General features: G+C 36.5%; 1 protein-coding gene and 1 long non-coding RNA gene across 6 annotated transcripts in view; one reads left to right on the top strand and one right to left on the bottom strand.

Annotated features, from left to right (window-relative positions):
• Positions 1-2845, bottom strand: part of LOC105477442 (uncharacterized) — an 82037-nt gene extending 79192 nt beyond the window's left edge. For all 5 annotated transcript variants that reach the window (XR_011620400.1, XR_011620403.1, XR_011620402.1 and 2 more), the window contains exon 1: positions 2630-2845. This is a non-coding gene — a long non-coding RNA (uncharacterized lncRNA). The remainder of the gene's footprint in view (positions 1-2629) is intronic.
• A 7326-nt stretch (positions 2846-10171) lies between these two features.
• Positions 10172-12484, top strand: part of LOC105477446 (olfactory receptor family 5 subfamily K member 3) — a 40269-nt gene continuing 37956 nt past the window's right edge. The window contains exon 1 of the mRNA XM_071090514.1: positions 10172-10269. Coding sequence (XP_070946615.1) covers positions 10245-10269 — 25 coding nt within the window. The 5' untranslated portion in view covers positions 10172-10244. The remainder of the gene's footprint in view (positions 10270-12484) is intronic.

Genomic DNA, 12484 nt, shown 5'->3' with positions numbered 1-12484 from the left:
TGCTAAAAACTCTCAATAAATTCGGTATTGATGGAATGTATCTCAAAATAATAAGAGCTATTTATAAGAAACCCACAGCCAATATCATACTGAATGGGCAAAAACTGGAAGCATTCCCTTTGAAAACTGGCATAAGACAGGGATGCCCTCTCTCACCACTCCTATTCAACATAGTGTTGGAAGTTCTGGCTAGGGCAATCAGGCAAGAGAAAGAAATAAGGGTATTCAGTTAGGAAAAGAAGAAGTCAAATTGTCCCTGTTTGCAGATGACATGATTGTATATTTAGAAAACCCCATCGTCTCAGCCCAAAATCTCCTTAAGCTGATAAGCAACTTCAGCAAAGTCTCAGGATACAAAATTAATGTGCAAAAATCACAAGCATTCTTATACACCAGTAACAGACAAACACAGAGCCAAATCAAATGAAATTCCATTCACAATTGCTTCAAAGAGAATAAAATACCTAGGAATCTAACTTACAAGGGACGTAAAGGACCTCTTCAAGGAGAACTACAAACCACTTCTCAGTGAAATAAAAGAGGACACAAACAAATGGAAGAACATTCCATGCTCATGGATAGGAAAAATCAATATCGTGAAAATGGCCATACTGCCCAAGGTAATTTATAGATTCAATGCCATACCCATCAAGCTACCAATGAGTTTCTACAAGGATTCAATGCCATACCCATCAAGCTACCAATGAGTTTCTACAAGGCTACGGTAACCAAAACAGCATGGTACTGGTACCAAAACAGAGATATAGACCAATGGAACAGAACAGAGTCCTCAGAAATAATACCACATATCTACACCATCTGATCTTTGACAAACCTGAGAAAAACAAGAAATGAGGAAAAGATTCCCTATTTAATAAAGGGTGCTGGGAAAATTGGCTAGCCATAAGTAGAAAGCTGAAACTGGATCCTTTCCTTATTCCTTATACGAAAATTAACTCAAGATGGATTAGAGACTTAAATGTTAGACCTAATACCATAAAAACCCTAGAAGAAAACCTAGGTAATACCATTCAGGACATAGGCATGGGTAAGGACTTCATGACTAAAACACCAAAAGCAACCGCAACAAAAGCCAAAATTGACAAATGGGATCTAATTAAACTAAAGAGCTTCTGCACAGCAAAAGAAACTACCATCAGAATGAACAGGCAACCTACAGAATGGGAGAAAACTTTTGCAATCTACTCATCTGACAAAGGGCTAATATCCAGAACCTACAAAGAACTCAAACAAATTTACAAGAACAAAACAAACAACCCCATCAAAAAGTGGGCAAAGAATATGAATAGACATTTCTCAAAAGAAGACATTCATACAGCCAACAGACACATGAAAAAATGCTCATCATCACTGGCCATCAGAGAAATGCAAATGAAAACCACAATGAGATACCATCTCACCCCAGTTAGAATGGCAATCATTAAAAAGTCAGGAAACAACAGGTGCTGGAGAGGATGTGGAGAAATAGGAACGCTTTTATACTGTTGGTGGGATTGTAAACTAGTTCAACCATTATGGAAAACAGTATGGCGATTCCTCAAGGATCTAGAACTAGAAATACCATACGACCCAGCCATCGCATTACTGGGTATATACCCAAAGGATTATAAGTCATGCTGCTATAAAGACATATGCACATGTATGTTTATTGCGGCACTGTTCACAATAGCAAAGACTTGGAATCAACCCAAATCTCCATCAGTGACACACTGGATTAAGAAAATGTGGCACATATACACCAAGGAATACTATGCAGCCATAAAAAAAGGATGAGTTTGTGTCCTTTGTAGGGACATGGGTGCAGCTGGAAACCATCATTCTCAGCAAACTATCGCAAGAACAGAAAACCAAACACCACATGTTCTCACTCATAGGTGGGAACTGAACAATGAGATCACTTGGACATGGGAAGGGGAACATCACACACTAGGGTCTATTATGGGAAGGGGGGAGTGGGGAGGGATGGCATTGGGAGTTATACCTGATGTAAATGACAGTTGATGGTGCTGACGAGTTGATGGGTGCAGCACACCAACATGGCACATATATACACATGTAACAAACCTCCACATTGTGCGCATGTACCCTAGAACTTAAAGTATAATAAAAATAAATAAATAAACACGTACCTTATTAATGTTAAAAAAAAAAAAAATTAGCCAGGTGTGGTGGTGCATGCCTGTAATCCCAGCTACTCGGGAGGCTGAGGCAGGCGAATTGCTTGAACCCAGGAAGTAGAGGCTGCAGTGAGCCAGGATTGTGCCAGTGCACTCCAGCCTGGGCAACAGAGTGTGGCCCTGTCTCAAAAAACAAAACAAAACAAAACAAAACATAAACCAGCCATTATTAAAGATCTCAGTGTCAGCACATGGCTCTAGACCAAGGGCCAAATCTGTTCCATGATCCCATATTCAGGAGTCTATCATCTTGGACAGATCCCGGCACCAAATCTGAATCAGTAAGTTTTCAGCTAGAAAACAGAGGAGAAGTCAGGAGATAGGACGGAGTTAAAAGAGAAAGCTAAAGAACAGCCTACGGTTGAGAAAAAGTGTCCAAAGAAGAGACAAACTTAGAAGCAAAACCTCCTTCCCACCGTTAAGATCCAGACCTTGTTGGAGAAAGCAGGACCTGCAGATTACTGTACGGCGAAGTTTGCTGGGCCCCCTTGTGCCAGAGCTCTTCTAAAGTCAGCTGGCTGAAGCAAGCAAAGAAGACGCTGTGGGCCGGGATTGTCAATTGGTAAACCTATTGGAGATGATTTTAGCAACAACATTTGTTGGAGGGTGGGTGTCACTGACTATTCCTCCTGCACGCCACAGGTAGTTCGGTTACTGGAGCAAAAAGAAGAGGAAGTGCGAGAAAACTAGAGAAGCCCCATTGTCCTGTATTGTCCTCCAGCGCCCTCTACTGACAAAGCTTATCATGGTGCCATCTGAAAAAGGAGACGTGCTCCAGCAAACCTGGTTGATAAAGGATAGTCGTCCTCGGCAAGGAAAAGCAATAAGCTACAGATACATTCCGCAATATGGATGAATTTTAAAGGATTAGGCTAAATAAAAGTGGCCAGATGCAAGCGACTATAAACCGTATGTTTCCATTTTTATAAAATTCTAGAAAAGGCAAATCTATAGTGACAGACATGATTAATGGATGCCTGGAACCAGGTTAGGGGCACAGATTAATGGCGAAGAGGCACTTGAGAACTTTTTGAGATTATTAAAATGTCCTAAAGTTTGACTATGGTAGTGGCACAACTGCGCACAGTTTCTAAAACTTACCAAATTGTGCTTTTAAGATGGATGAATTTACTATTCATAAATTATAACTCGGTAAAGCCTCGAAAATAATTCCTAGTGCTTTTTCATCTTCCCTAGGCTGCCTTATTTCTTTAAACTCTTTGGACTCATTAATTGCATTCTTAAAAATTTGCCATGGCTGTTAATCTTTTCATCTGTCAGATATGTTTACCACCCCATGTGCTTTCTAATAAGGATTAACTCCAAGGCATCTACATGCTTAAACAGAGCCAATTTTTTTTTTGCATAAACAATTTTAGAAATCAGACTCACTGATTAAATTCAGACTGCAATTGCTACCGAAGGGTTACTTGTTTATCCTCTGAGAATACACCCGCAACAATATCTTTCTGTAATCAGATGGCCTTTCAATGCTTTCCAGTGCAAAATGTTTATTTTGTTGATATTGCCTGCCTTTTCCATGTATATAAAACAAATCATCTGGTTACTCATATTTTACTGAGAGCCTGAAGTGATAATTTACCAGGACATATGCAACACACCTAGAGACTAGCATGGCTTTGTTGGCTGTAAGAGTTCTAAATAAGAGAAAGGTCTCAACTATTTATTGGCCAGGCAAGACAATAACTGATGCCTAGGTGGAAAATTTAGGAAAAGTATTACCATCAGTCAGTTAAGATAAGGTCCAACTGATTATTTTTAGTTAACCAAATTTAGTCGTGGGACTTATTCTCTAGGTTACGCCTAGGCCAGATACAAAATAGATTCCTAATGTCTCCTAGCATTAGTGATTGTCCTATGGAAATAATTTTAAAAACTGAATAAGTGAGGAAGACAAAGGCTATATATTCATAGCTTGCTATAGCAAGAGAGTCAGCCACTATCACTTGCGTTTTGCCAGAGACTCAAATGCAGACAGGGAGTGGGAAAAAAAGGAAGATTTCATGTGTGCCTTGATTTGAGGCTGTTGCCATGGGGAAGCTGTAGCCATGCTAACTAGATTGGGACAGCCTATGTAATGTGACTGATGAGGGGTGCATATTTGGTATTGTCCAGATCATCCTAAATTGGAAGTGAAAACAAAAATTAGAAAGCTGACATTTATTAATCAATCCTGATCATTTCCAGCTGATTGTTACAGAAGTTACTGTGTAGCTTCCTGAGTTGTTACTAAAAATGGTAATCTGGTTTCCTGCCAGTCTGACTTATGGCTGGGTGACTTCCTAGGCTGTTTATTGTAGACAAGAGGTTGGTTTCCTAGAAAGGTTACTGTAGGTTCAGAATCAGAATGCTATTTAACAAAAAAATAATATATTATAGTGCTTAAGGGCACAGACTCTGGACTCTGGAATAAAACCCACTGGGTTCAAATACTGTTTTTTTCACTTAGTAGGTAAGGAACTTGAGGTAGTTTCTTAACATCTCTGTGCATTTGCTTCCTCATCTACAGAACTCGAATATAACCTACTATACAGACTATTATAAACGTTAATGAGTTAGTAAACTTAATTTCTTACAAGAGTGCCTAGAGAAATGCAACTGTTTGATAAATGCCAATTATCATTATGCCCTACTCATTGAATGATTTTACAAATTTAATTTAACTAAATGATAAAATGTTAAGAAGCCCAGGAGGGACTTCATGATGACTGACTGGAGGCACCGCTCAGCAGCCTCCTTCAAAATAAAGAACTTAAATAGTGAGTAGATAATTACATTTCAAATAGCATATCTGAGACATAATGCTGGAATTCAGCAGAGAAGTGACAGGAGGAAACACATGAGGTACCGAAGGAGAGGGAAGCAAGTCAAACAGCTTTGTCTGGAGAGGCCATATATGACAAGCCCACAGCTAACATCATACTGAATGGGAAAAAGCTGAAAGCCTTTCCCCTAAGAACTGCAACAAGATAAGGATGCTCATTTTCTGCACTCCTATTTCACATAATACTAAGCCCAGCACATGAACCCAGGAACTTAAAATAAAAAGTAAAATTAAAAATTTTTAAAAACCCATAGTACTAGAAGTCCTAGCCAGAACAATAAGGCAAGAGAAGGAGGTAAAAGGCATTCATATTGTAAAGAGGATATCAAATTGGCCTTCTTTGTAGATGGCCATATTTAGAAAACCCTGAAGACTTCACCAAAAAGCACTTAGATCTGATCAATGAGTTTGGTAAAGTTGTAGGATACAAACTCAACAGACAAAAATTAGCAGCATTTCTATACACCAATAACAAACTAACTGAAAAAGAAATCAAGAGGGGAATCTCATAAACAATACCTATAAGAAACATAAAATTCCTAAGAATACATTTAACCAAGGAGGCAAAAGATCTCTACAAAGAAAACTAAAAAATACTGATGAAAAAAGTTAAAGAGGACACAAATAAATGAAAAGACACCTCATGCTCATGGGTTAAAAAGACTAATATTGTTAAAAATTACCATACAACCAAAGCAATCCATAGCTTAAATGCAATTCCTATCAAAATACCAATGACATTTTTCACAAAAATAGAAAAAAAAAATTCTAAAGTTTGTATGGAACCAAAAGAGAGCCCCAATAGCCAAAGCAATCCTGAGAGGAAAAAATGTAAAAACTGGAGGCATCACATTACCAGACTTCAAAATATATTACAAGGCTATCATAACCAACGAACATGGTATTGGTATAAAAAACAGATGTATAGATGAATGGAACCAACTAGAGAACCAGAATTAAACTCATGTATTTAGAGCCAATTGATTTTCAATAAAGGTGCCAAGAACATACATTAGGAAAAGGACACCCTCTTCAATAAACTGTCCTGGGAAAACTGGATATTCATATTCGGAGGAATGAAACTAGACCCCTATCTCTGATTATATACAAAAGCCAACTCAAAATGATTAAAAATTTAAAGGTAACACATAGAAGAAAGCAAAGAAAAAACACTCCAGGACATAGGTCTACGTTAAGATTTATGACCAAAACCCCAAAAGCACAGACAGCAAAATCAAAAATAGACAAACGGGTCACATCTAAGTAAAAAGCTTCTGCATAGCAAAGGAACCAATCAACAAAGTGAAGAGATAACCTGTTGAATGAGAGAATATATTTGCAAACTATCCAACAAAGAAATAATATCCAGAATATTCAAGAAACTCAAACGACCCTACAAAAAAAATCCCATTAAAAAGTGGGCAAAGAATTTGAATACATCCTTAAAACAATATGTACAAATGGCCAACAGGTATATTAAAAAAATACTCAACATCACTGATCATCAAGGAAATTCAAATCAAAACCACAGTGTGATATAATCTTATCCCAGCTAGCATCATCATTATCAAAAAGACAAAAATAACAGATACTGGCAAAAATATAGAGAAAGGGATGTCTTACACACTGTCAGTGGGAATGTAAATTAGAACTGTTTTCCATAACAGTATGGAGGTTTCTCAAAAAACTAAAAATAGAATTACCATACAATCCAGGAATCCCACTACTGGGTATTTTTCCAAAGGAAAGAAAATCAGTATATCAGAGGAATATCGATGCCCTCATTTGTATTGCAGCACTATTAACAATAGCTATGGAATCAACCTAAGTGTCCATTAATGGCTGAATGGTTAAATAAAATGTGGTATATTTATACAATGGAATACTATTTGGTCACAAAGGGGAAAGAAAATCTGTTCTTTGCAGTAACACGGATGGAACTGGAGCTTATTATGTTGAGTAAAATAAACCAGACACAGAAAAAGAAACATTGTATGGGCTTATTCATATATGGGAGCTAAAAAACATTGATATTATAAAGGTAGAGAGTATGGTAGTCACCAGAGTCTGGAAAGATTGGGGAATGCAGGGAATGAAGAGAGATTGATTAAAGGATACTAACATACGGTCAGATAGAATGAATAAGTTCTAATGTTCAATAGTAGAATAGGGTGGCTATAGTTGACAACAATGTATTACATATCTCGAAATAGCTAGAAATGAGGACTTGAAGTGCTCTTAACACATTGAAATAAATGCTCAGGGTGATGGATATCCTAAAAATCTTGACTTGATCATTAGGTATTTTTTGTGCATGTAAGAAAATATCACATGTGTCCCATAACTATGTAAAAATATTATGTATCAATTAAAATTTTTAAGTTAAAAAGGTTACAATTCATGTTATTTAGTTAAAATTGAAAATTAAAGCAATTTATTACTGGGGAAATGCTTATTCCTCCTTACTCAGTAAAAATACCTACACTGGACTAAAAAATAGTGGAAATAATGTAGAAAAGCAATGTGGCAACAAAGTAAAATGTGTTTATTTATTATTAAAAAACTTTCATGATGAATCAATGAATAGAACAAGTAGAGGTATCACTCCATTTGAAAATAATTATTTTCATCATTGATAGGCAAGGTATTACAGCAAAGAAACTGACACCAGGAGAGTATGAAATGCATGTCACTGATATGATCAGTTTTTAAAAATAAATAGGATCTTTAAAATACTAGAAACTTTATGATATCTTATAATGAGTGACCACATGCCACACAGAGGTTCTCTGGGAATCATGTCAACACTTAAAAGAATTGCTGGATTTAGGATGAATTATATATTTTTCTTCTAATAAAAGATAGGTTTTCTAAATGTGCTAATCCATTCTCTGATGATAAGTAGCTATTCAACATATATTTTTAAATGATTAAAACCTTTATTTTGTCCTTTAATGTCAGTTTGATATTTAACTAAGTGAACTGTAACTACTATCAATATGAAATCATGCAACACAGATAAAATCTTGAAAACATGTTGAGGATATTTCTATATATCCTCATATAATACTCTGGGCAAAAATTATATAACATAGTAAAAACTCTCATGTTTGCTTATTTTTTAAAAAATTTGGAAACAAAATGCTTCCACCTTCATAAAAATATTCCACATATTTTAAGATAAATTTGAACTTATTTTTCAAATTTAAAAATTCAGCACTTTTTAATTTGCTTACAAAACAACTGATTGACATCAGAGTATATGGTAATTTACTGGCTAAATATCAGGCAAGGCTTTTCTAAATTAGTGACTAGTATTTAAAACAAAGTGCCATAATTTTGTAAAAGTACCCAAGGGTGTACTTTTATTTTAAGGAATTTGTGTGTGTGAGGAAAGGAATAAAAGAGGATCTAAGAGAAAACATGGAGAAAGAATAGCCAGAGATGTAGCAATAAACACGTGTTAAATCACAGAAGCCTGAAAAGCAAATATGCTTCAGAGTGTGGTCAATGGTGCCAAATCATAAAATTAATTAATTAAGATAATAATTTTAAAAATGCTTTAGGTGTGGTAATTAGGAGTTGAGTAGTGATCCTAGTGAGGGAGTGGCGATGAGAACCTCCAACTCCTTCCTGTCATGAGCCCAGACTCTGGCTACTCTGGTTCACTCTCCATTCACTAAATATGCTTTGTGCTTTCAAGTTTCCATGCTTTTACTTTTAATCATGCTGCTCCTTCAACCTGTAATTCTTTGCCACACATTCTTCTTGCCTATTGAAATTTAATTTATCCTTCAGGAATCATGAGAAATATCATTTTTATATAAGGGCGTCCCTTAGTTCTCTAAGTCCTTCTTTGTATTCCCATATACCTTGTTTGTAGCTAAGTTTGTAATACTTAACTCAGCCTGAGTTTCTTTATTATATCGTTGTATAAGTGATTTTACCCTCTAGATTGGGAGCTCCCTGAGGGCAGGATTATTTCTTATTTATCTATTCAGGTTTCTGCCCAACCTCACTCCTACCACATACCCCTCCTGCCCAATGTCTGACTCCATGACTTCTCTATTGTAGTCACTCTATAATGTTGAAGTTAATTTACTTGAAATTTCTGCAAGCAATTCAATAAGCATTCACCTAGGGCCTACATTATCTGGAACTATGAGGGGTTTGCAGTGTGGAAAACCTAAAAGAAAATTAATCTTGGCTCACGCCTGTAATCCCGGCACTTTAGGAGGCTGAGGTGGGCGGATCATGAGGTCAGAAATTCCAGACCATCCTGGCTAACACGGTGAAACCCCGTCTCTACTAAAAATACAAAAAATTAGCTGGGCGAGGTGGAGGTGGAGCTTGCAGTGAGCTGAGATCCGGCCACTGCACTCCAGCCTGGGCGACAGAGCGACACTCTGTCTCCAAAAAAAAAAAAAAAATTAATCTATCTGAGAATAAACAAAAGTTGCACATGAAAAAACAGCTGAATGAGCATAGGAGTGAAGCACAATTAAGAGCTCTTTGCATCACGCAAACAGTCATTATCTTGCAGATCAGAAAGTTGAGGATGCCTTCATAATGGGAATCAGAGCTCATAAAAATTGAGTAGGATTTGGATAGAAGAATAAATCAAAGAGGGCATTTCATGTGAAGAGTAGATTCTGAGTAAATATCCTGAGGTCAAGGTTAAACTCTAGCGCATCAAGGAATAGATAAGTGATGGGCACGTCTCTGGAGATGGATTTTTTTTTTTTTTTTTTTTTTTTTTTTGAGACGGAGTCTCGCTCTGTCACCCAGGCTGGAGTGCAGTGGCGCGATCTCGGCTCACTGCAAGCTCCGCCTCCCGGGTTCACGCCATTCTCCTGCCTCAGCCTCCCGAGTAGCTGGGACTACAGGCGCCCACAACCGCGCCCGGCTAATTTTTTGTATATTTAGTAGAGACGGGGTTTCACCGTGGTCTCGATCTCCTGACCTTGTGATCCGCCCGCCTCGGCCTCCCAAAGTGCTGGGATTACAGGCATGAGCCACCGCGCCCGGCTGGAGATGGATTTTTAAAGGTAAATGGTAGAAAATAAAGTCTTAAGTGATATAAGCCCTATGTATGGAGCCCTTGGAGTACCAAGATAAAGGACAAAAAGTTGGTTTGAAGACTAATGAGGAGCCAAAAACATTTCTAATGCATAAGAGCATATCTACACACTGGAGAAAAGATGGGGCTAGGAGGCCAATTAACAAGTAAGTTCTTATGATGACGGCATTGAGTCTGGTAATAGTTTCGTGGATCTATACTTATGTCCCAATTTATGTAGTTGTATACATTATATGTGTAGAGCTTTTTGTACATTATTCATACCTCAATTAAGTTTTTAAAAGTTACCTCACGACATATAAGCGAAACTAAAGAACATAATGTCAGACTTATTTCAGAGGATGAATATACAAGATTTGGCCAGATTAATTTTGGGAGCAAAAGAAAGGAACACAACCCTGGACGATCCTGCCACATTTTGCCTCTTGTCTGCAAATACAAATTTCTCTTCAAATCTCTAACTTCTACCCCAAGTGATCAATGTAAATCTTTTTCTCTCTATCATAGTTTTCAGGTAATCAAGGTAGGGGTGTGTGTGTGTGTGTGTGTGTGTGTGTGTGTGTGTGTGTAAGGGAAAGAGAGAGATTCCGAGTATGTGAAAAATCAAGAGGAACCTTAAGCTGTGTTTAGTGATAGCCATTTTGATTTAACTTCTGAATCTCAAAATGCATCCATCTTTACATACTGTTTGATTTACTGGTTCTGGGGGAACCATGCCCATCAGATTAGAGTATCTGCAGAAACACTCTGATGCCAAGGAATTCCCTTTAGAATAGAAAACTTTAACTTTGCCTGACACATAATTATTGTCACTGACCTATTGGTAGGAGTGTTCCAGATTTTTATAATTTATTCCCTAATGATTTAAAATCCAATATTTTTATTCTTAATTTCCCTACAAAGAAAAAACATCAGGTGACCAGTCAGCTACTATAAAATGTTTCTCAGTGAACTCAAAATACGAGGACTGATTTCTAACTTACTTATATTATAGTATTAAAATGCAGAATATACATTTTCTAAAAATGTATATTCAGTATTTTCATTGTTTTTAAATTTTAGCCACTTAATAACTTTCTTTGTCTCTAAAGTGAAGACATTATAGAAAGCCATAAGGACGCACAGTAAGTGGATAAATCAGACCTGTTCTTTGTTCAAAGTACCATAATTTTATCAGCAAATATACAGATAAGGCTGACAATGACCTATACAATAATTCTGGGATGTAGAGTAGAATTAATATTTTATTCAGTTGAGAATTATATTTTACACTGGAGAAGAGAAAATGAGTTTTTACTCATTATATTCTGATATATCATCTACATAAAATAATAATTATTGATAATAAAATCCATTTTTCCATAGTCCACATGATATTTTCTGTTGATTGTCCATTAGGTATTACTAAAATAATTATAAAGAGCAGTATTTTATATTTTTACAAAGTTTTTTTCAAAATATAATTCTGAGGGATTTTTAAAAAGAGTTATAGACCTAAAATATAAAGGACATTTTATTGTATTCTTTTGATTACAAGCCTCTAGTGATGAAACTCCAGAAAACATCATTATATTATGTGAGTGAATAGAAAACCAGAGTTTTAAATTTGGTGTAAACAAAAGTAAGAAACAGAGAAAACCTAACCAAAATATGTTTCTAAAACAATGCATTGGCCAGGCGCAGTGGCTCATGCCTGGAATCCCAACACTTTGGGAGGCCGAGAAAAGCGGATCACCTGAGGTCAGGAGTTCCAGACCAGCCTGACAAACATGGTGAAACCCCGTCTCTACTAAAAATACAAAATTAACCGGGCATGGTGGCTCACGCCTGTAATCCCAACTACTCAGGAGCCTGAGGCAGAAGAATTGCTTGAACCCGGGAGGTGGAGGTTGCAGTGAGCTGAGATTGCACCACTGCACTCCAGCCTGGGCAACAAGAGTGAAACTTTGTCTCAAAAAAAAAAAAAAATGCACTTTGAATTAACTATTGTAGGCTTTTCTCCAAAATTGTCTACTTGGACTATGCTGTGGCTAAAGACCTTTAGAAACTTCTAGAAGAAAAGAGAGTTAACTTTATTATTCCTTAAAACTCATATTTTTCTGCAACTGAAATATTTTAATGTTATAGTTGCCAAATTATAATAACTATATAATAAATTCAGGTGATTAATAAACTCAAATAAATATATAGCCACTTAAGAGTAGATAATGAGTTTGTAAATTTAAATAAATTTAAAGCTTAAGTAAATAAATGGAGAGCCTCCATGGAGCTCACCGAAAATGAAGACGTTAGTTTCTATGAGAGATGTTTGAGTGAAGACAAAATAGATATTTACCATGAAGAATATTCACACTGTGTGTG

This window comes from Macaca nemestrina, chromosome 2 (assembly GCF_043159975.1).
Source record: "Macaca nemestrina isolate mMacNem1 chromosome 2, mMacNem.hap1, whole genome shotgun sequence".
NCBI lineage: Eukaryota > Metazoa > Chordata > Mammalia > Primates > Cercopithecidae > Macaca > Macaca nemestrina.
This window is presented reverse-complemented; position numbering and strand designations above follow the sequence as displayed.